At 45.9% G+C, this 25290-nt stretch overlaps 1 protein-coding gene across 3 annotated transcripts; it reads right to left on the bottom strand.

Moving 5' to 3' along the window:
• Positions 1-3019: 3019 nt before the first annotated feature.
• galnt12 (UDP-N-acetyl-alpha-D-galactosamine:polypeptide N-acetylgalactosaminyltransferase 12) lies at positions 3020-24453 on the bottom strand. Of its 3 annotated transcripts, XM_080004848.1 has the most exons (12): positions 24338-24453; positions 21857-22227; positions 16665-16834; positions 14759-14948; positions 14225-14410; positions 12700-12817; positions 11449-11625; positions 8952-9083; positions 8708-8821; positions 7385-7540; positions 5562-5699; positions 3020-5423 (listed from the first exon to the last, which is right to left on the bottom strand). In XM_080004848.1, the coding sequence occupies exons 2-11, from the start codon at positions 22201-22203 to the stop codon at positions 5562-5564; spliced, it is 1728 nt and encodes a 575-aa protein (XP_079860974.1). In that variant the 5' UTR covers positions 22204-22227; positions 24338-24453; the 3' UTR covers positions 3020-5423. The 3 variants fall into 3 exon arrangements, with proteins under 3 accessions (XP_079860974.1, XP_079860973.1, XP_079860975.1); XM_080004847.1 differs by having other exon boundaries at positions 3020-5699; XM_080004849.1 differs by having other exon boundaries at positions 3020-5699; positions 24344-24430.
• Positions 24454-25290: the final 837 nt, after the last annotated feature.

Below are 25290 nucleotides of genomic sequence, written 5' to 3'. Positions count from 1 at the left end.
TTATAAATGGTCCAGGTGGTGAATGAATGCTGTCTGCACGTTCAATAATACGGATGTTGGCAGGTTTCCCCGCTAAGACAAATGGGATTTTCCCTGCCAATCACTCCTGGAGCCATGCATTGTCTCCTGTACGATTTCCCTTTACTCACCCGCTGGACCTCACCCTTAACTCTTTCTTTACTGCCCCTGGACCTCACCCGCGTGGATCACGCATTTTGCTATGGTATCCTAACTGTTCTGGTAGTCTCTCCTCAAAAATACAGGACCGATTCCTAAGTGGCACGCCCTGGAGGGACAGCCGTGGCCATGGATAGAGAAAACTCCAGATGTAAGGAGTGAAAAGGAAGTGAACGGAGGCCAGGTCTGGACCGTTATGATTAACCAATGTGTTGCCTTGCTCGTCCACGATGACTGCATCTCGTTGACCAGGGTTCAAGATAGAAAGATCACAACAGCGAAGTCAGCACACCTCGCATGAGGTTAAGAGCTAAAAAGCTGCAAGATCCAGTATCACACCCAGGGAGACATTGCTCCTAAGAAATTACTCTGTACTTTTTGTTTGCTCTTTTATTATAAATGGTCCAGGTGGTAAGTGAATACCGTCCGCACGTTCAATAATACGGATGTTGGCAGGTTTTCCCGCTAAGACAAATGGGGTTTTCCCTGCCAATCACTCCTGGAGCCATGCATTGTCATTGTATTGTACTTTTTGATTACTGTTTTAGATTGACTACATGTTTAATGAGGTCAAAAGGGGGACTGTTGGAAATAATATGGCGTCTCTGGTTGGAAATGTCCTTTTGTGACCAGTCGCGCACATGTTGTTCCTGCTGTTCTGCACGTACATTGTTCTTCGTGATCCATATGTCCTTTTGTGACCACTTGCGTACATTAAACTATATAAGGATCCAGGGAAGAAGGATCGGGGCTTCCACTGGCTGGGCTCAGACTTGGCTCTCGGACTTGGCTCGGACTTGGCTGAGCTCGGCTCCTGGAGCCCGGGCTCAGACTTCGCGAACTGAGCCTGCACTTTTTGATTCTGCCTGACAATAAATATGATCAACTCCAAAAGTCGTGTTACGTCCCCTGATTGATGCTCCATCAACGTGGACACAGAGAACCTCGAAGGTAATTGTTATACTTGAATTGATCAACAGAAGTTTAGTAAACTGATTAAAACAGGTCTTAATAGTAATCATACTTGAATTGACCAACAGAATAGAGTAATTGATTGAAACAGGTTTTCTACAACGGAACAACTGGGTGATTCTCGAGGATTATATTCTCCAACACTAAATGGTCGTTAGATCAATGAGCCTATGGGTTCAGGTGCAGGTGGGCAGTGAAGGTTAGCCCTTTAGGTCCAATCCCACAGTAGAGCTACTGTAGCACAAATTGCTGAAAAAGTTAAAGCTGCTATGATAGAAAGACGTCAGAACACACAGTGCATCACAGCTTGCTGTGTATGGGGCTGCGTAGCCACAGACCGGTCAGACAAGTCCCCACACTGACCCTTGTCCACCGCCGAAAACGCCTACAATGGGCAAGTGATCATAGGAACTGGCCATGGGGCAATGGAAGACGGTGGCCTGGTCTGATGAATCCCGTTTTCTTCTACATCATGTGGACGGCTGGGTGTGTGTGTCGCTTATCTGGGGAAGAGATGGCACCAGGATGCACTATGGGAAGAACACGAGCCGGTGGAGGCAGTGTGATGCTATGGGCAATGTTCTGCCAGGAAACCTTGGTTCCTGGCATTCATGTGGATGTACCTACCTAAACATTGTTGCAGACCAAGTACACCCCTTCATGGCAACCAAGTACACCCCTTCATGGCAACGGTATTCCCTGATGGCAGTGGCCTCTTTCAGCAGGATAATGTGCCCTGCTACACTGCAAAGATGGTTCGGGAATGGTTTGAGGAACATGACAAAGAGTTCAAGGTGTTGACTTGGCCTCAAAATTGTCCAGATTTATCCGATCGAGCATCTGTGGGATGTGGTGGAACAGCAAGCCTGATCCATGGGGTCCCACCTCACAACTTATACTGTTTAGTGGATTAGTGGATCGACTCGAGTGTAGAGTTTACATCAGAGCCAATTGGAGCCTATTGCAGGGTCATTCAACCTTGGTGTTACTTTTCCCCACTAATGACAAATGCCAGATGTTAGCGGCTGTTACCGGGGTTTTCGGCGCAGTGGGAAAGGGGCATTACAGGACTTAAAGGATCTGCTGCTAACGTCTTGATGCCATATACCAAAGGACACCTTCAGAGGTCTTGTGGAGTCCATGCCTCGACGGGTCAGAGCCGTTTCGGCGGCACGATGTTTAATGTTGTGGCTGATCGGTGAGTTTTCCATATCTGGAGCGAAACCCCAAAAACGCAGTATTTTAAAGTGTTTAAGTGTATAGAGAAATATCCACAAGTTTATCTTGTATCGATTCAGGATGCATTTATTGTGCTGTGTGGTTTTCTTTTTTAATAGCTTGTGTCCTGTAGTGCATAAAAGGTAGAGGCCGCACACACTGTTTGTGCTGAAATATCAAACAGCAGAGCATCATGAATGAGTAATTAAGAGAGACCCCGGGGGGGGGGGACTTTGTGTGTGCGACATTTCACCATCTCACTCAACAGCTGGTGTTCAAATCAATCAGATAAGGTTGGAACTTCCACCCCATCTCTCTCTGTCATCGCTCTCCAAATCGATTTACGTCTCCCTCTCTAGTTAAATGTGGATGATGACAGTTGGATTCTCTCAGGATGCAGATGAGTCATAGTGAAAATGAAACACAACCCACGAGAGGGTGATAAATGCTGTACTGATGGTGGGATTTCTGGTAAATACATAAATTAAATTTAAAATAATCTCCTATAAAAAAATAAAAATCAGTCAACGCTGATGTCGGTAAATTCGTCTGAAAATATACAATAAAAAAAAAAAATCAGGGAAGACGCAGGAATCCAAAGATTTCAGTTCCATTTACTTTAGTTTGACTGTGAAATTACACAAACCCCTTGCACATACAGTATACAGTGGACATAGTCCAGTCGATGAACCCAGCAAATACAAAAACCGAAAACATTCCCTATCAAATCATTCCATTTTCATTAGAAAACAACCCGAAAGAGAAGTCTGTTTCCAGCATTATTAGTTATGATTATATTACAATGAGAAATCCTCGGAAACTCTGCCTCTGTTTAAAATAAGGGCCCGGGCAATATGAAAAGCCATCGCTCTGCGACCCGTCGAATGGACACGATCCCAACCGAATGATATGTTTGAGATGCAGTGGTGGAGGGTATGGAATCAGCATAGAATAAAACAGCTTTTTACAATGTAGGACAAGCCTGGAATAACAGATGGCCACAGGGGAGGATAAATAACCCTGGCTAATAAGAGGCAGATGGAATATTTAGACTGCACGGAAAGGCGGTGGAATGTGTTATTTTTAAAAGATGCACATTGATGGAAATTGAAAAAGCTGCTGTTTTCTACTCAAGTGTCGCAGCGAGAACGCTATTACGTGAACAATTTCATCCATTTCCTGTGTGAAGCTGGCTTTCCACCAGACATTCCGCTCTACAGTTTGTATAATCTGGGCTTGTGTCGCAACAAGGGAATCCATCTTGGCCGGTCGGCTCCCTGCTTCAAACAAAGCCCTTCAGAAGGAACGGTTCCGGCCAATTGGGACCGTTGGGCTCCTCCGGGATTCAGCATGTGCTAACGCTGTAACTCTCCATATAGGGACAGAATCTCTAACGGCTGGCCTGCTCCCCACCCCCTATGGATTGGATTATAATCCCATTAATGTGTCTCATCAGTCCCACAACCAGGGCTACGGAACTTCTTAGAAGCTGTTGTCCATTTTTTTAAGCCTCCGGAATTACAATAATGCTTCCTCAAGCTTTACAAATAACAACTGTCTGTGATGTGCGTGTTGTGGCTGAATTTTGGGACATTTCATCAAACTTGGCACAAAGAGATTCTGGTTGGAAGTCCTCATTGCAAAATACGGGCTAAATCTCCCTTTGAGAACACCAATTCATTACAGCACGGGCTTGAATTCAGAATGCAACAAGAAAGAAATGAATGAGTGGCGGAGTAGCGATTCTGTAACATCTGTTTTGGATGAAGCCCACTAGGGATTTGTGGACCGCCGGCCTGTGGGGGTTAATGACAAACCAAAGGCCACAAATAGATCAGTTTGGCCCAAACCACCTCTCTACGCTCCCGTCGAAAGACGCGTGCCGGACGACTTCCGTTCTGAGACGGAACAAGAAATGACTTCAAGTGCAAGAAAACACACACACACACACACACACACACACACACACACACACACACACACACACACACACACACACACACACACACACACACACACACACACACACACACACACACACACACACACACACACACACACACACACACACAGTGGCTGCTGGGGGGAAGGAAAAAAAAAAACCAACATGTTCATTTTTAATTTTTTCCTTTCATCATTTATCCCATCTGTCCTTGATCTTCCAACAACCTCAATTTGATTAATATTTTCTGCATTAGATAAGGCACTTTTTGGGAAACTCCCAGTCATTTGAACAGCATCAAGTGAATTAATTCCTAAACTAATGACTGTCAAAAGTATCCACATTGACTACATTAGTATGAACAATTATTCCGATTTCAGATTTATACTCATTGACTAAGACAAAATTCGAAATAAACATTAAAATACAGACAATCAATGTGACATCATCAACATCAATACGAACAGAATTGCACACATGGCTCCTGTTTTCACCTTCCGTTAAGTTCGCACCGCAAAAAGAAAAGCCAGGTCAAATCGAAATGGACAAAAGAAAATCATAAGACGTTGGGTGTCCTGCTGGAGCTTGTGGTTCATTGATTGATTTGGGGAGGAACTGAGCGCTTGCATTGGTATATATACACGAGTAAGTAAGCGCCCAAAAGTCTCCTGAAAATAGAGGTTTTTATCAAAGTACCAGAATGACTGTCTTGCCTACAGAGGAGCATTGGCGCCCTCTGCTGGTCAAAATTGGAGTACCAGCAGCCACTGTGAGCGTCCATACGTCTCCGAGCAGGTCTGGGTTTGATTGTAGAGGTCACACAGGACCAAGGAGTGTGGGTTCAGTTGTATCTCTCACACACACACACACACACACACACACACACACACACACACACACACACACACACACACACACACACACACACACACACACACACACACACACACACACACACACACACACACACACACACCCCTCGCTCGATCTCCAAACTGTCCCGGACCAATAGAAATCCTGTGTTGTCCCCCGTTGACCCTTGTCCCCCAGACGTGTTGCGTGCCAACGTAGAAATCAAAACAATTCTCTCCCAATTATGATTTGTTAGATCCAGCTGGCACAAAAGAAAAAAAAAAGTGCAAGGTTAAGTCCTGGAAAGAGACGGATTGGTTTCCAATCACGAGTTCCAAGGTAAACAAATCGAAACCTCGAAGCCCTTCAACTCAGCCGCTTCACCTCCCCACAATCTCACTTATGTTCTCTCCTCGAAGAACCACTGCTGGTGCAGGGAGTCGGAGCAGGGTCGCAGGGCTGGGGCCGGGGTCCCGTTGTCCGTCTTGTCCACCGCCTGGACGCACTTCTGGCTCAAGGCGTGGAACAGACTGCCGTTCTGAATGAGCAATTCAAACAAAATCCATATGAGTACTTGACAAGCTGGCACAACCATGATACGTATTTGACATTTGAGTCTTGAAACACTGAGAGGACTTCAAACACCTATGGCTGCTCAACGTGACTAGAGGAGGAGACCTTCTCAAAGTTTTGGAACCCGCAAAGTACAACTGTAACCAACTTGATAGGCTTCACGAAAAAGGAAAGAGTCCGTCAGAGCGTCATTTCCTCCTACATTGTCCTACATCACGGGACTTCTCAGTGGACTGTACTTGTCTGGTGACTATTGTACCACTTGATTGGGCTCTTCCAGACCACAGTGAGCGGGACAGTCACGTTTGTTTGTTTTTTAGCTATTCCAGTATTTTGGAGCTCTTCTGCCTAACTGAGCCCCGAAGTGAGAGTGAGGATCGATACTGATCCATCAGTCCACAGAGAGGTGGGCGGAGGCGCCAGTGCAGGACGTGATGGATCTGCTCTTTGGCTGCAGCAGCGACAGTATTACAGGGAAGCTAAATGATCACGTTTGGACGTAGATATTCTGCCCTCGTCGCTCCCCGGCTGATTCTCCTTAATGACCCTTCGTTGGCCCACTTTGGTTTCAGTCCTTCCTTCCTCCCATCCAACCGACCATACTCTCTCTTTCATGCTTCTCAGCTTCACATTAAGGGCCGTACAAACCCAAACGCCCGCTCCGCGCACTTCACTGTACAGCCTACGTTGCTGTGGAGGTAAATATGCCTGTCTCCACCAGGGGGCAGTAGATGACAAAACTGATCTGGTTAGCATGACAACCACACCTATCGCAAGCAATCATATCAACTGTTGAGGACTGTGTCATCTTCTGAGGGCAAAAAAATTTGAAATACAAGGGACCAAGTAAAACATATAAATCAAACATGATGGTTATAAAATATTGAAGGATAAAAGATATAAGAGAGCGATATAAGAGGGAGACTGACAGCATGTCGTTTTTGCTTACTATATTGCCCCTTGCTGCAACGCGCGGTATTGCAACTGGAGCTTGCGCACCGTCAAGAATTTCCAATGGAAACGCTTCAGAACGTGACAACCCAAGAAGCAGCTTTGCGTCCACGTTCCGGACTTACATAGGCTTTGCTTCCACCGTGCCGGGCCTGCACTAACCACCTGGCATAAGATCCCTGCTACGACCCCTGTGGGGAAGTCACGCTGTAGGGTTCTTGACGTGATTTTGACAGCAGAGCGATGGGGAAAAAACAACAACTACTGTTATTAGTACGAGGGGCGGAAGAAATACATGGAAGGTAGGTAAAAAAATCAAAGGCATAAAAACAAGGGGAGCGGAGGGGAAGAGTGCATGTGTGAGAAATGGGTTTCCAGTGTTCTGCTAAGCCAGTCCTGGCAGTTCAAGGAAGGAGAGTATAAAAAATGCAGAGCGTCCACTGAGAAGTCAGACAGAATCTAAAGAGGAAACTGCCGTTCAGGCCTCGAGTCAGTTCTGATGTCAGCTGGGCTTCTCATTTAATAGTTCTGAACCAGGCTGCCTCCACACTACACTGCCAGATCTGGAAACCACACACACACACACACACACACACACACACACACACACACACACACACACACACACACACACACACACACACACACACACACACACACACACACACACACACACACACACACACACACACACACTACCTGACGGAGGACAAACTTCTGGTCCTCTGGCATGGTCTGCTGAGGCTTTCTGCACAGCTGAATGTTCAGGTAGGTGGAGATGTTGTCGCCCACAGCACACCCTGCTGGCTCCCTGGTGTTATAGCGGATTTCACCCTCAGCTGAGAACTCAAAGAACTGCAGAGAAGACAAGTGACGAGTGTCAGTGTGCCTGCCCAAGAAATCCTCCACCTGTGCATGAATGTGTTCGCGGCAAACAGTCAATTGCATGAACGATGGAAAGCCGGCAAACTATTTATCTCCATGTCAGCAGAGCAAGATATTCTACTAAATAATACAAATCAATCATAACAAAGAGGAGATGTTATCAAAATGAAACGGTGAAGGATGGAAGAGTCGTCTAGGGCTTGGAGTGTCTGGAGTAGGAGGAAGTAAACAACTCATGGAACAGAAGAGAAGAGTTAGGCAGGTGACGAAGCGAGGGGAATGGCAGTTGAAGGGGAAGAAGAGAGAGCTGAGGAAGGGATGAGAGGAAGTGCGACGCAAGCCAAGGCGGCGGAATTGCAGGAAGTGAAGCGACGAGGTGGCGGAGAACAGAAAATTGAAAAGGACACAAGTTGGAGGTGAAGTGGGTTGTTCAATGGATGCTAGAGCACACACACGCAGGTCTCTCCCTCCCACTGTTCGCCGTTCTTTCCTCCATCTGAGGACAGCGGATCATGGGTACGTGTAAACTCTCGGGTTAGATTTAGAAACGTAAATCCATGGCAGAGCGGGTCAGGGTGTAGTAATCCATAAAACTGGATCCATCTGTTGACGGAAAGGGAAACTGTCCGATCTGTTCTCTGATAATGTCGGCTCAGAAAGTTGTTTTATTGTGAAACACATTTGTACCCCACCTCCCCACAAACAAAAAGCCACACACAGCAGGGACAACGGCCAGCCAAAAAAAAAAAAAACCATTCAAATCAAACAGTGTTTAATCATCTCTCAGGCATAAATTCTCAGAAAGACGTGAAACAGACAGAACACAGGCCATGCGCATACAACGTCATACAAGGTACTGAGGTACTCTCACAACATGAAAACACAGGGTTGCTAAACATTTGGTAATTTACAAACAATCAGAAAAGCACACGCACACACACACGCACACACACACACACACACACACACACACACACACACACACACACACACACACACACACACACACACACACACACACACACACACACACACACACACACACACACACACACACACACACACACACTTATCTCATCGTGGTAAAATTTGTGATACTGACAGATATCAAAATTCAAATATAGAATAGTTTAGTACCTGGTTCTGGCCCATGCCATGGCACGGGTAGAGGATGATCCTTTGGCCCACCACCACGTTCTCGTCCGTCGGGTTGTAGTCAAAACAGTAGTTCGTCATACCGCGGTTCTTCAGCTGCCAAGCAAAGGATCATTTGTCACTTCATAATGTCAGGAGTAAGTTAAACATGAGAACCATCACAGGTTCTCCATAATCAGGTCCAAGTTAGGCTGCAGGTGATCGGTGGTTGTGAGATTCCCCTCACCATTCCAAACAGGCCAGGCTGATCCTGGGGCACGTGGAGGTCAGGGTAGATGTTCTCCAGGTACCACTTGAAGTTCTTGCAGCCCAGACCCTCCCTCAGCTTCCGGCGCGCCGTCACGTCCCCAAAGGCCTCCTGGGAGCACAAAATCTGTTTTAGAATCACTGCTCTTACCCAAGACCACATGAAAAAAAAAAAAAAAAAATTTCTCTTTCACTTTTTAGGTTGCCATTAACTTTCAGTAAGTCATGTCGCAGCAGCAGAAACTTGATTACGAGGGAACCAAAAAACAAAAATAGAGACAAATCACAGGTCAGTAAGAGTCTCTCTCTATAGAGAGAGAGAGAGAGAGAGAGAGAGAGAGAGAGAGAGAGAGAGAGAGAGAGAAGCTTTTCAATTAAGTTCTCTGATGTTTGGCCAGTTGAAAGAGTCTGGTCACCCTCCCTCCTCAGTCAAGGAGGCAGCGCAGGCAGAGAGAGAGAGAGAGACACACACAACACTTAACATTCCTCGAGACCCAATCGTACAGTAAACAATCGCTACAAATGCAAAGCAGAGTCCCAAAGCTGTTCACTCCCACATTCATATGCAGCACCAGAGGACAGACATGTGCACTCTGTGTGTTTGCATTAATGAGTGTGGGTACGCACGCATCGTTATAGTTAATTATGTTGTCATTTCATATGTTCATGTATCAAATTTGTGTATGAATATGCAATGACCTGCATGATTTGTTCCACAGAAGCGCCCCGTTGGGTGAGAGGTGTAGCGGCACAGTAAAGATGATGGATGGCGGTGCTGTGACTCCACAAACTCTAATTGGGGTTTCATCAATTCATTGGGCGGAGAGAAGAAAATCCCAGAGGCAGTGACTGTTCATCACAGGAAGGGAGAGGCCATTTTACCACGGGGATTAATAAAGTTCAATCTGATTGGACCGGGGGCCAACGAGATCCACCCCGCGAGACGAGTAAGGGTCATTTCAGAAGGCCACTGTGCACGCGAGTAAGTTGACGATGGATTTTAGGAGCGGGCAGCCGCCTGTAATGATCAGTACAGGGAACTGGAAAAGTGTAGGTGCTAATTAGAGACCTGGACAGCAGCAACTAGGAAGAGATTTCCAAGCTTACATTGGTCCTAATGGAATTGAGTTTGCTATATTTATCATTATTGAGCCAGGGGGAAAAAGTCTAAGGGGCTACATCGTGGTTTTTGCGCACTACACACTGCGTGTCAAATAAGCAGTGGGTTGGCGATGATTGAGCACCAACTGGGGTTTTCGGGCAATTCTGTGGTTGACGTTTACCGAGAGAATAAAGCGGCGCAAGCTCCTCAGCTTTGTAGGCTTCAAAACAAGTCCAGTGTGATCTGGGCCTCAAGAGGGAGAGAAAACCTGAATCCTCCAGGGGGCGACATCGATGCACCCAGAGAAACACTCCACCGCTTGAATGCATATCAGAACAAAGTCAACTCGCTCTAAAAAGGTCATAAAAGGAGATAACCCCTGTTAACTACAGAGTACACCTGGATGCTTTGAAAAAATATGTCAGGAAGCTCAAGCCCGAGAACTCCATGAGGAGACTCTAGAGGAAAACAGCGGCTTCAGTCAACACCATGGAGCTTCAGGCAGAAGTGACATTAAATACAACATTTCAATATCAAATAGCACAAAAACACTGTACCACGCAAAATAACGACAACATCTGCTGTGTGCAGTTGGGTAAAAGTTAATGGTTGCGCTCTACTTTACCTTACCTGCCATAAAGACCGAACTTTGAACAATGCGGCTTTAAAGCTACTGGGAAGGAGGAAATAAACAGGCGAAACGGTCAAAGTCTGGCGGCAGGCGGCTGTTCTTTGGAAGTGTATTGGGTGTACGCATGAGTTCCCCCGAGCACAGACGCCTCCCCATGGGGACGCGCACGCCACCTGATCTGTGTTCAGAGAGGCCCGTCCTCTTAACCACACCGCAGCCCGCTGGCACGGGTCCTCGGTAAGGTACGCAGGTCCCCAAGGCTTGGCGCGGGAGGACCAAGCGGCGGCCTTCGGTCAAGGGGACAAATTTGTAATCTTACACCAGAACGCCTGACGTGCCCGTCACGTCTCCTTACGGTCACTCAGTCAAGGAGGCAGTGTAGGCAGAGAGAGAGATAGAGAGAGAGGGAGAGGGAGAGAGAGAGAGAGAGAGAGAGAGAGAGAGAGAGAGAGAGATTAGCTTTTCAATTAAGTTTCCTGATGTTTGGCCAGTGGAAAAAGTCTGGTTACACCTCCCTCCTTGTCTGGATCAAAGCGTTAATATGGCGATGTGAGGATAACCGGCATTTAGAGAGGAAAAGGAGGGAGAACCATTTAGTTGCAAGAATCCTCTACCGCTGCAGTGAAAAATTCTGGTCATCATATCAAAGCAAAGCAAAGCTAGTGATTGTTACACAATCGCAATTATTTGAGCCCGATATGGGGACGATTTCATCATCTCTGTCTTCACACGCTATGCACTCACCAGGCGTGCGTGGGGGTTGCGGTGGTAGTAGAACTCCTTGTACTCGTCCATCCAGACCTCGGCAGCACGCACGCTGTTGGCCAGGGCCTTGCTCCGCGAGTAAGGGGCCTTTTTAGGGAAGACGTGTCCCACGTGGGAGCAGGGGTGGACCTCCAGGCTGCCTCCACACTGCCAGATCTGAAACACCGCACACAGACAGACACACAGACACACACACACACACACACACACACACACACACACACCTTAGCCGCGATTCAAACACAAACAAATAATCACATTGTTTTAGACGTTATTGGATACCTGAGTTATTTGGTCTGTATTTCAGCCCTTGTCCACACCTATATGGGCATTTCTAAACAATTGAGTATTTTCTCTGTTTGGCTCCCGTCCACCCCAAAGCGGTGTATCAGGTCACTGAAAACGACGCTTTTTGAAAAACTCCTTCCAGGGTGGAGATTTTTCAAAACTCAGTTTTCTGTGTATTTGTACCGGTGAAAGGGGGGTTTCGCCAAATGATGACGTCATGACCTCGATTTGACTATTATTATTATTATTAAAAAAATAATAATCATTTATTGTAGTGAAACCTGGGACAATTTGTTCGTGAATATTGAAAACCAGGACATTTGTGTCTTTTACAAATATTTGTCGGGACTCAGGAGACAGCTCAAATTACAATCGTGGAAAAACCGAGACGTCTGGTCAGCATAGTTTAAGTATGTGTTTACAAGTCAACCTGCGCAGACACGTAAAAACACACTGCGCTCAATAGTTCTCAATCCACCTCCGCGTCTGCAATTCAAAGTACGTCATGCTGTGTTGTATTCCCTACTCAACATGAAGCCCATCAATGCAAATGCTCCCAATGTTCTTCTCAAACAGCTCCACTGGCTCCATGGCTCTCTGGCTGTGCAATTGGATGATATTGGATCAGGGCGGAGAGCTGTGTTCGCATATAAAATATATTTATGATTCCCCTTCAGTCCAACAAAAAATGACTGTAATTCTTTTTTTTTTTCTAAAACTTGTTTAGAAAAAATAAAACCTTTGCATTTTCAGAGTTTTCTGTATTCTCCTTTGCGGTGCGGCGCCGAAGGCTTTGCACATTTCCATTCGATGTGGGGATGCTAAATGTTTCAAGATAAAAGACTGTGTAGTCAGGGAGAGGCTTAAGTCAATATCCTGGTGTTTATCAAGTTACACATTGTGCACAAAACACACAGGCACACGCACACGCACAGGCCTCACCCTGAAGGAGAACTCCAGGTTCTCCCCACCCCAGACCTCCATGCCAGTGTCGTACGTTCCCAGGTGCAGAAAGTAGTTTTTGCTGACAGCGAAGAGACCCCCCGCCATAGTGGGAGACCTGAGGAAACGAAAAGGACAAAGTCAGCTGTGGCTTCCGATTAGGGGGTGTCACAATTCCAATTCCGGTGTCTAAATCCCAAGCGGGTTCGCAATTCTATTCTCCCACCAATGACGCCAAAGAAAAGGCAAAAGACCTATTCTATACTGTAACATCTGCCAATCCCAAGTCCAGAGAAAACCTGCCCATGATCTTCTCGTAGTCGTATTCGTTGCATTTACTGACCTACAGTAAATGCAAAGATAGTAGGGGTGTCACCATCTCTCTTTGAAAATCGATAGAAATGAGCATTCGATTTTAAACTTCAAAACCACAGGTTTAGGATTCTCGTAGAGCCGCACTCAACGCACACTGCACCCAGCCACCTGGCACTAGGGCTCCCGGAACAAAATTGGAATAGAATATTACAAAAAATGGTTTGTTGCACAGTGACCACACATTAGAGAGATATATTCCTGGTAACTGCGTGCGAAATGGGCGGAGACGCACGAGTGCACCGGTGCGTCTCCCTCTCCTCCAGCGTTTCACTGTGTGTACACGGGAGCGTGCGCCTTTAACCAGAATGTCCACTAATTCCAAAAATGTAGTGGGGTGAAAGTAGGAAATAAACCCGAGGATCACCGCCGGAATTTCCTCAAGTGCCAAGTTCCCAAACACCGGCTCACGGATCACACAAGGCCGCGGGGTATTTGCCACCGGACCATGAGAACACGGGCAGGATTTTCAGGCGCGATCTGCTCCAAAAATAGCAACTGTTTTTGTGCGCTTATTTTGGTGAGTCACTTAAAAGTAGTGTAATAAGAAACTTATTGTTTATAATTCCAAAGTCTAGTTTTGCTAATGCTCTTAACTGATTAGGTGTGTTGTTTAAACAGTCTCATATTTTTGTTATAATTTAGAATTTTTAATATTCAAATAAAAGTTACTTACTGAGAAACAAGTGTTTTTCTTTACAAATCAAAACTCTATAGTTGAACAATGTCATAGACATCAATGCTGAAAAAAATACATATGTTTCAATCGAAAATCGAATCCTGACCTTAAAATCGAAAGCATTGTTTTGTACTTAGACAGTCGTCAACATTATTAAATAATCGCTCGATCAAAGCTATTTCATCTGACCGCAGTCATTTAGTAAAATCCTACATTCCACATACATGGCATAACATTAACCAATAACACCTATTTTAGCCTTGACTTCTTTTATTTTTATCTATATGTGGTTGCCACCCTCATTGTGGGCATGTCAAGGAATTTATATCTCTTTTAGTCTGATCACACACACACACACACACACACACACACACACACACACACACACACACACACACACACACACACACACACACACACACACACACACACACACACACACACACACACACACACACACACACACACACACACCTGATGACGTCAATGGTGGAGCGGCGGCGTTTCTGCTCTAACTCGGGCACCGTGTGCCAGGTGAACACGAGCCGCCAGTCGAAACCGCCGATCTGTGGCTCCCCGGAGTTTCCCATGTACTGGAAGGTGTTCCAGTCGATCACGTCGATGACGGGACACACGACGGCTGACGGCTCCTCCTTTATCCTGGACGGACAGAGGGAAGGGTACCGACGTTTGTTTATTGTTGGCGTCTCAAAACAACTTGTGAGCTTTTTTTTCCCCATTCATTTTAATGAATATAAAAATAAACATTTACAGGGCAACACAGATTTAACTTGGCAAGGGAGTGGACTTTTAAAAGCCTGACTTCATGGATGGGTGGGGCTGCGTTTCAGCTTCACTCAGGACGACAGTCATGGATGACATGATGTCATTAAAATGTACGTTTGAGGGGAATAACTTTAACAAATGGGACATAAACATCCAAAGCAGAAAGAGTCCAGACGACATACCAGTTACATCCACCGGTCTACACAAAAAGGGTTTCAGCACCTGTGCAGCAGGGGCTCTAGCCAGCCCTGGTGGCACTCGCAGTGGCAGTCCAGGAAGGTCAGCACATCGCCTGTGCTAACCGATGCCCCGAGCAACCGGGCTCGCACCAGCCCCTCCCTCTTAGTGGCGCGGATCAGACGCACCTTCCTCAGCGAGGAGATGTAGCTCTCCAGCGGGCCCTTCAAGTGGGCTGCAGAGACGTCGAGAAGGACCACGGAGTTGGACATCGGGGTCAAACACAACTAAATTATGTTGTGTGTCGTGTGTGTGTACAGGTCGCTAAATTAAAATTTCAACTTGTTTTACACGTAGATTGGACAATGGAAAGCAACATAATGGATGAACAGGCCAGGAGTGATCAGAATTCTTTACTTAAAAAAAATTTCTACAAAAGCGTAATAATTTATCCAGGGTATATTACTGCCTTTAAATGCATTTGTAAAATAAAAGCGTACAACAGCTGTAATCAGACCAATCGGTCTCAGGTTGCTGTCCTTTTCACACATTTATTTTTTTCTTCCCTGAAAGACAAAAGAGGCTTGTAGGAAAAAAACAATAATAAAACAAAAACAATAATAAATAATTGCTTCTGAAAAAAATTATCCGCCCGGCTTTCTCGCAACACCAGTGGTCGGGAACCTAAGCATTGGGGAAAAATAGCAACCATAAATGCAACCCCCCCCCCCCCCCCCCCAAAAAAAACAAGTTGCTTGTCAGATTTTCATAACAAGCAGCAATATTTTTTTTTTATAAAGCAAAAAAAATAAAATAAAAAACACACCCGCCCGCGAGCAGAGGGAGAGCGGCACAGCTTTACAGGAGAAACGGGTTATGTATAACAACAATGTATAACTATATCAATATCATTGGGTTTGTCTCATACTATATCTAGTTTGAAAATATATCGATGTTCCATAAAAAGTCTGTCTACCGCCCATCCCGAGCAAGGAACTCCTGATTATTTTTCAAATCAGAGGCTTATGACATTGACTGGCCGATATCCGATATCTGATAAAACGCCAATAAACAACCGATATATTGGTCGAACCCTATAAGAGTGATGGCTTTGTTTAAACAACTGACAACGCGGGCTTGGGGAGAGTCATCTCATTATGTGGAAGTGTGTGGGACTGGCAACACAATGCCCTGAATGATTTAAACTGCAGCGCCACTATTTTCTCCACTGAGAAACCTTCTGTGGTACCGGCTCAGCCAACAGAAAGACAAAAGCTTGAAATACGAGAGTGTTTTGGCAAGAAAACCGCTGATTTGAGAAACAGGTCGCAGGAGTGGCCGTTATGGAAAGTGCAGATAAGGAAATGATTGAACGCGTTACTTTTATTTGCATGCGCACCGGGAGAAAAGGGACACACACACCATTCACATCACTTTATCAGTGTGCGATAGTGTGTCCTGACCGTTACAGGAAGGTTTCTACTTCATTGGCACTCAGTCGATTTGCTGGGATGTCTAGACACTACGATCAATTCACCTCACTGTCCATTTACTGAATTATCCATCACATTCGTCTACTTGCCAAGGCTGCAAGGAGCTGCTGTCTGTCTGTTTGTTTGTTTGTTTGTAAAACAATACAACAATAGACCTTTGTGGATCAATATCTATCGATATTGATTCTGTCCTTCGAAATTTAAATAAAGTTCTGATTCTTCTTTGAATACAATTTCTAACTCACTAGACTTTGTATTAACATAAAAAAAAATCCTTACATCCACGTTAAATGGGGTGCTTTTTATTTGATCAGTATATTCAATTCTCTACTTTTTCCCTCTGTCAAAAATGCCTTTAGAGAAAGAGGAGAAAAAATGCAAATGCAAAATGCTCTTATGCAATTTAAGCATTATGGTGATGCTAAATTGTGGAGGATTTCCACCAGTACAGACAGTACCTCTTTCGCTGTAGTCATCCACCAGTATGACCTCACGGAGGAGGATGTCCGGGGAGGTCTCCAGCACGCTGTGCACCGTCCTCAGCAGCGTGGACCAGGCCTCGTTGTAGAAGGCGATGATCACCGAGGTGGTGGGCAGGGAGCGGTAGTCATACTTCAGCTCCCTGCAACTGGAGGAGAGAAAACACAAATTCACGAAAGAGAAAGCACTGGTTGCGGCATAGCTAGAGCCTGGAATGATGGGAAAGTCTCAAGGAAGTCAGGGTTCATTCTGGCATGACAAAAAAACATTTCAAGGACTTTCAAGTACTTTTTTTAAAGCACTATTTTTCCATTTTCAAGGACTTCACACAAACAGACAAATACAATCTATTTTCAAATACACACACACACACACACACAGTATATAAACTGTATATCTCTTGTTGCACACTACATTAAACCTGTTAAGTCTCATGTAGTATGAGTCTGTAATCAGATACCTGGAAAACAATTGGTTTAAGGGAGAAGACAAAAAAATCAACTCCACCACACCTTCCAATAGCCAGTAATGGCCAGTGGTTAGACATGGGGCTAGCAATCCCTTTCTGTAAAAACTGCTACATGATACGGCAACAGCGACAAAAGACACCTCAACATCTGGATGTGAAGGCCTACATGAGCCCCAAACTCGTATGATCGCCTCCAATGGCATCCCTCAGGAAGTTGGTGGCGTGAAGAAGTGGACCCTGAACACCAAATCCAACCTACAGTTTGGCTTCTGGAATGTCCGAACTATGTTTAAAGCTGGGAAGTTGGCACAGATCACCAAAGAAACGAGACGTTACAACCTCACCATCCTTGGGATAAGTTGAAGAGAGATGGACCGTTTCAGGATCACTCAAGACAAATAGTGGTGAAACGGTCCTATACTGTGGACGGGACCATGGTCAGCATCATTAGCCTTTCTCCAAAAGGGTACCCATCAACCACAGAATAATAAAAGCCAGATTCAAGGGACAACATAACAACTATACCATTATTAAATGCTATTCTCCCACCAATGACACCAAACAGGCAAAAGACCAATTCTATACTGTAGCATCCACCAACCTCAAGTCTGAAGTCCATGCAAGATCCGCTGTTAAACAAGTGCAGCGTGCGCTGGGGGGGGTGTCGACCGTGGCTCGCCCAGCTCTGAACAGACTTTCATGAAGTTTGGTTTGGAGTTGGAAGCTCCCGGTCGGCTCCGCGGAGGGTATCATTTGGCATTGCACTGCTGCCTCACAGCAAGAAGGTCCTGGATTCAATTCCCGCCTGGGGCGCTGTTGGCACTGTGCTCTGGCCGGGTTATCTCCCAAATAGGAGACTTCTGTGTGGAGTTTGCATGTTCTCCCCGTGCTCACATGGGGTTTCCTCCACCTCACGTCAGTAAGGACCCCCACCAAAAACATGCACACATCATCGTCTGACCAGCGATGGACACTCATCACCAGGTCCCCGGGTGCGTCCACGAATGCTGCCCACTGCTACTGGCTGCCCCCCCGGAGGAAGGACAAGCCAGGATGGGTTAAACACAGAGGCCTCATTTCACCAGCCACCATCCAAAGCATGTGCATGTGTGTGTGTGTGTGTGTGTGTGTGCATGTGTTGTAGTGTGTTGTGCTGTGTGACAAATAAAGATTGTTCTTCTGTTCCATCTCGTATGTTTCAGTCATGAAACATTGCAGACTATTGAAAAGAGAAGGGACTTGAAAATCTAAATAAACATCACCAAAACATCCAGGGTCAAACAGGAACTACAAGCTGGATTCAGGAAAGGCAAGGGATGCATTGACCAGATCTTTACTCTTAGGAACATCATTGAGCAGTGCGGTGAATGGCAACGACAAACATAGATAAACTTTTGATAGCGTCCATCATGCATCTCTGGAAGATCCCAACAAGCTACGGCATCCCCTCCCATAAAGTAAACATCGTCCAACAGTCCTACCACGGCTTTTCCTGCACTGTGGGAGCAAACATCACCAGCTCCGTGTTAGGATCCAAGGATCACACACACACACACGGCATAACATTAACCAATAACACCTATTTTAGCCTTGACTTATTTTATTTTTATCTATATGTGGTTGCCACCCTCATTGTGGGCATGTCAAGGAATTTATATCTCTTTTAGTCTGAACACACACACACACACACACACACACACACACACACACACACACACACACACACACACACACACACACACACACACACACACACACACACACACACACACACACACACACACACACACACACACACGAAAAGACTAAAATAGGACTGGTGATCAACATCAACAGCAGTAAAACCAAAGTCATGCCCACCAACATCAATACACCAACAGAAATAACAATAGAGGAACATGTCCTCAGCCTCGTCCACATGTACTGTATATGGGTATTTCTGAAAATGTATTTTTCTAAAAAAATTCCTGTCCACACCAACGGTGTTTTTGAAAATATCTCCGTCCACAAGAGAACACAAAAATGATTCAAAACGCTATCTATCTATAGACTATCTATAGACTCAGAAGAGCAGAAAGCATTCAGAAAAGGAGGAAGGATAGGGAGAATAAAAGAGCACAGTTCACCAAAGAGCCTTTACGATTCACCAGAACACTACTGGGTGAGGCAAAATCTGGAAGGCAGACTTGCCCCAAAGAAGATGTGGAAGCATTCTTGAGGGAGACCCACAAAGACATCTCCAGAAACCAAGCCCTGGATGCCAACCCAAACATTGACAGAACTGAAACACCTGGAAAAGAGCTCAACATCAGCGAACCATCCTGGAAGGAAGTCCAAGAGGTGGTGAAGGCCAGAACAGGATCTGCCCCCGGCAGATCCTGTTCTGGCCTTCACCACCTCCTTGGACCCTATAAGGTACCCTATAAGGTATATAAGAAATGCCCAATGCTCCTCCGAAGGCTGTGGAAGAAGGGTATCATTCCATCATGCTGGAAGAAGGCAGAAGGCTGTTTCGTGCCAAAGGAAGAGAACTCAGCAACCATCGATCAATTTAGAACCATCTCACTACTACGTGTAGAAGGGAAAATCTTCCTTTCTATACTGGCTAAGAGGATGACCTCATACATGACAGAGAATGGCTACATCGGTACCGCTATCCAGAAAGGTGGAATCCCAGGCTTCTCTGGATGTCTGGAACACACCAGAGTTCTCAGTCAGATGATCCGGGAGGCCAAAACCAGCAAAGGTGACCTGACTGTCGTCTGGCTGGATTTGGCCAAGGCCTATGGATCAATCCCTTATGCCCTCATCCGTGCAGCATTAGACCACTACCACATCCCTTAGCACATCAACGGAATGATCATCAGTTACTTTGGCGGAATCCAGCTATGATTCAAAACAGCCAAGTTTACAACTCAGTGGCAAGACCTGGAAAAAGGGATCGTAATTGGCTGTACAATCCCCCCATCCTCTTCATCATGGGTATCAACCTCCTAATTGCACAAGCTGAAAGCATGTTGAAGCCATGTGACATCATTGGAACACCATGCACAGGAAGACAGGGTCTTGGAACTTTCCATTTCCAACAATGGGGGAAGGGAGGAACCAAGGACAGAAGAGCCATGATCCAGGAGGAAGTACGGAAACCTGGAGGAGGAAGGACGAAGGTCAAGGGCAGTTGAGCTGACATCCCAGGGAGCCTGGACTAAATTGGACCTACCCAAAAGGAAGTTCACATGGGGAGATCTATAGAAATTGGAGCCTTTCCGTATCTCTTTCCAATTAAGATCTGTGTATGACACACTCCAGACTCCAGCAAACTTGCACAAGTGGGGCATGAAAGAGGACCCGTTATGCAAGCTTTGCAGCGAAAGGGGCACCATGGCCCACACCCTGTCGGGGTGTAAAGTAGCACTCACCCAAGGAAGGTATGCCATGACAGGGTGCTTATGACACTCGCTAACACCCTGGAGCAGGAAAGATGCAAGAAACGCCAACCACATGGGAAAACGACACCATCAATTAAGCTTGTAAAGGAAGGAGAAAAGCCACCAACCACAGCAAGAACCAGAAACAGCCTGCTACAAAAGGCCCGATCGTGGGAAATAAAGGTGGACCTGGGAGGAAGACTGCAGTTCCCCCAGGTTGTCCAGACAACCCTGAGGCCGGATGTGGTACTGTGGTCTGAAGAGGCAAAAAAGATCATCCTCATAGAACTTACAGTCCCATGGGAAGAGGGGTGCGACCAGGCCTTTAAAAGAAAAAAACGCCAAATACTAGGATCTCTTGCATGACTGCAGGGGGAAAGGATGGCAGGCATGGCTGTTCCCGGTCAAGGTCGGCTGTAGAGGATTCCCTGCCCATGCTGTGTGGAGAATGCTCACAGCCATTGTGATGACAGGGAGGGAGAGAAAGACAGCAGCTCGTAGGATGGGGGAGGCAGCAGAAAGAACCATTGCTGGTTATGGAACAGGAGGGAGGAGCTTAGCTGGAAGCCAGGAGGAGTAGATGGGCAGTGACTTGGCCACCACTGCCGACCCACCATCTGGAGGGTGTTGTGGTTCAGGGTCGAAACACCCGGTGAACGATGGATATGATCTGACAACATCAACTCCTCCTGGCCAAGGCTACATTCACCAAAAGTGAATGAAGGGGAAGCATCACTAGATGTAATTGGAATCATCGATCTATCTATCTATCTATCTATCTATCTAACTATTCTCATTGTCATCTACTATTATAAGCATCAATTTCTAACCATGCTGAGTTACATGTACATTTCCCTGGAATAATCTATGTCTAAAAGTGATTCTGAGAAAAAATGTATTACGTTATGATTTGATATCAAAACGAGGAGGGAATTCTCAGTTTTCAAGGACCTTAGTTCGTAGCTTACCAATATTTTTTTCATATTTACTGTGTTTGTGCTGTGTATTTTGTTTATTTTCACCCTTCATGATTTCATAATTTATATGGGAAAAATTGCTTCGACATACGACTGTTTTAACATACGACCGTTCTTATAGAACGAATTACAGTCATAAGTCGAGGTCCCACTGTACTTCAATTTCTGAGGGGGAAATTGAAGCACCTCAAGGACCTGGTAAGAAGAAGTAGATCACCAACCCAAAACTGACTAAGGAACCAAGAAATAAAAGTGATTCCAGTCAAAGTGGGCTCATTTTGCATCTCCATACTCACAGTGGGTTCCATCTCTCGGGCAGCCGGCGGTGCAGGGACACCTTGTCGCTGACGTAGGTGTTGATCTGGTGCTTGTCGATGCTCTCCTCCTCCTTCCTCTTCTCCTCCCCCTCCAGGTTCAGCTTCACCGCTGTCCCCATCTCGCCCAGGGCGTTGAGGTCAACGGGGGGTCTCTCGTACACGGGTCTCTGGAGCCGCTCGTTGTCCACGTTTGCGGAATCTCGTCGGTTTGTGGAATTTAGGTCCTCAAGGTTGTTGTTCCGGAGAAACATCAGGTATCCCAGGAGAAAGGCTCCGAAGAGGAAGAGGAGAAACTTCGGTCGGTTCCTCCTTCCCAGGGCCGCCATGATGCCGCTTCACCTCGCACTTTCCTAGTTTTTGACAAGAGGAATTTGTGAAAAAAGTTTTTTTTCCCTGTTTTTAGTTAAAAATGTTGCTTTATTGCACATTGCCAATGTTTCCTTTTTTTAATCAATGTTTCCCTTCTTTCTTTTTAGGTTTATTACCATTGTTTCTTTTTTTGTTAATTTTTTGAGTCATTGTATTTTTTCAACCTATATTTCTATCCAACTATAAAGGCAGAATAGACATGTTTTGAACGTGACATGTTAATTCTTATTATGTATTATTATTGACTCGTAATACTGTACTCACTCACTACTAACTGTGTAATATACACTACTCACCAAAAGTTAGGGATATTCGGCTTTCGGGTGAAATTTCAGGATCAACCTAAAATGCACTATAACCTTTACAGGTGAACTTAATTTGACCTTCTCGAAACTTTTGAATGCACATGTCCAACTGTTCAATGTTTCAGTACTTTTTGCACAACTTGCTGTTCTCTCACAAGAAGCTGAACAGCAAAATTCACAACAGGTGTTTGATCCATGAATAGACCAATATATTTCCTGGTTCAATTAGAATTGGTATTTAAACAGTCCTCTTCATCATGCTGTTCACATTTTGACATCATGAGACCAAGACGACACCTAATAATTGATCAACAGTACCTCGCCATTGCAAGGTTTCAAACAGGATGTTCTCAGAGGAAGTGGCCACTGAGCTTAGAGTGTCACAGAGTGTCATCAGCAGCTTGCAACAGAGATAGAGAGACTTGAAGAGTCACAGAAAGGCATAGAAGTGGACGTCCTTTGGCCACATCACACACTGATGAGTGCTTCATTGTGAACAGTGCCCTGCGGAACCGGATGATGAATGCCACTCAACTCCAGGCACATTTAAGGGAGGTGAGAGGCACCCAAGTGTCACGTCAGACCATTCCAAACCGTTTACATCAGCGTGATCTACGTGCTAGACGACCTGCAAGGGTACCTGACCACACCACCAGGCACAGCCATCATCGTCTTGCACGGGCCAGGGAGCATTTACGCTGGACGAGGGACCAGTGGCCTCAGTGCTGTTCTCTGATGAAAGTCGATTCACGTTGAGCAGAAATGATGGCCGCCAACGATGTTGGAGACGTCAAGTAGAGCGCTATGCATCAGCCACTGTTGTAACCAGAGGAGCCTTTGGAGGTGGTGGTGTTACAGTGTGGGCAGGTGTGTCTAGTCAATACAGAACCGCCCTACACTTTGTGAATGGTACAGTGACAAGCCCATACTACCTGAATAACATCATTAATCCAGTCATTGTGCCCCTGCATGAGCAACACCTCATTTCATCTTCATGGACGACAATGCTCCAGCTCATCGAGGTCGCATCCTTAGGGAACGGCTGCTGGAGACTGGAGACTGGACCTCAAATGGAGTGGCCTGCACTTTCTCCAGACCTGAATCCCATAGAAAACCTATGGGATCAGCTGAGTCGCCGTGTAGAGGCTCATAACTCTGTGCCCCAGAACCTCAATGACCTGAGGGCCGCCCTTCAAGAAGAGTGGGGGGCCAGGCCTCAGCAGACAACAAGTCGACTTGTGAACAGCATGAGACGTGGTTGTCAAGCTGTAATTGATGCTCAAGGGCACACGACAAGTTATCGAGACGTTGACATTTTTTGTTGCGGTAAACCCACCACTGTTGTTGGCTTTTGTTTCAATAAATAGTTTGAGATGAGGAAATCACCTTTGCATGCTTCTACTTAAATGCCCTACTTTCATGATATAATATCATACACACACACACACAATATCACAATATCATAAATTTCACCCAAAAGCCAAATATCCCTAACTTTGTGTGAGGTGTGTGTGTGTGTGTGTGTGTGTGTGTTATTTATCTCTTTTTCATTTTAATCTCTTTCTTGATTGCATGTTTGCTGCTGCAACGCCTGAATTTCCTTCCGGGGATGAAGAAAGGGATTTTTTTGTTTCTTTTGTTTTTAACGGTTTTGATGTGAACTGTTTCCCTCCGGGGTGAATCCATGATCTATATCTATACATCTACTACATGTATAATCTAGAACACAAGCATCCTGTCTGAAATCATGACAGAACGCACAACATGAGCAATGTCAGTTACTCACACGGACCAGAGTGAACCGCGGGGTTTGTTTCCACAAAACTTCCGTCGTCCCGATTCGATTACTCCGCTTTTTTTGGGGGGGGGGGGGGGGCTGAAGGGAATCCCGACTTCCAGCCGCCCGGGCGGTGGAGCTGCTTGAGTGGAGTGGAGCGGCTCGGATTAGTTCGTCAGTCAGCGGTGAGCGGGAGCGGGAGGATTAGCGCCGAATCCAGGTCGAAGCAAAGCGCCTCCGTCCGGGAGCTCCATCGGCACGAGCAACAAGTTGAAGCCCCCCCCCCCCCCCCCGGTGTGGAGCCCGTTCACTCCGACGCAACTGCAACTTCAACTTCAACGCGCGGCCGCGTTTCGACACCACGTCATCCCGGGTTCCCGTGGAAAGAGTCGGAGCTTCCAGGGCTCCGGGAGACGGTGGGAAAGCAGTGGCCCGCGGCCAAGTTCAGCCCACGTCGTCAAGCGGCCAAAACCAGCCCCCCGCCCCCTCCGAGGAACAACTCCCCTACTTCCTGTGTGCCGCCTTCACAGTAAAGTTCTTCATAACGGACGTCACCGGCGAACACAAGGTACAACGATGAACAGTCAGAAAGCCACTGTGAAACACCCCTGGAAATATTCTCGGTCGTCGATCATTTCATTCCTTATCAAACGGAGACGTTGAATTGTGTCGTGAAATGTGATTCGGGGGGGGGGGGGGACAAGAAAAACCCACAACCCATCATCTCCCCCCTGACTTTCCTCTTGTTTTACTCGATTTGCCTTTCATCGTGTATTTGTCATGTATTTGATTTATTTACCTTATTATTTCTCAAATTGTTATCATATTTTATTATTATTTGTATTTTTTTTTTATGTTTTGTTTTACCACTACCGATTATCAATCATAGTCGTATTTATCATAACATTCAAGATTCAATTCAAGATTCAAGATTTTTATTCGTCACATACATAGACATACTT

The sequence above is a fragment of the Zeus faber genome (assembly GCF_960531495.2).
Source record: "Zeus faber genome assembly, chromosome: 1".
Taxonomy (NCBI): Eukaryota; Metazoa; Chordata; class Actinopteri; order Zeiformes; family Zeidae; genus Zeus; species Zeus faber.
Note: the sequence above shows the minus strand (reverse complement) of the source record. Positions and strands in the feature narration are given on the sequence as shown.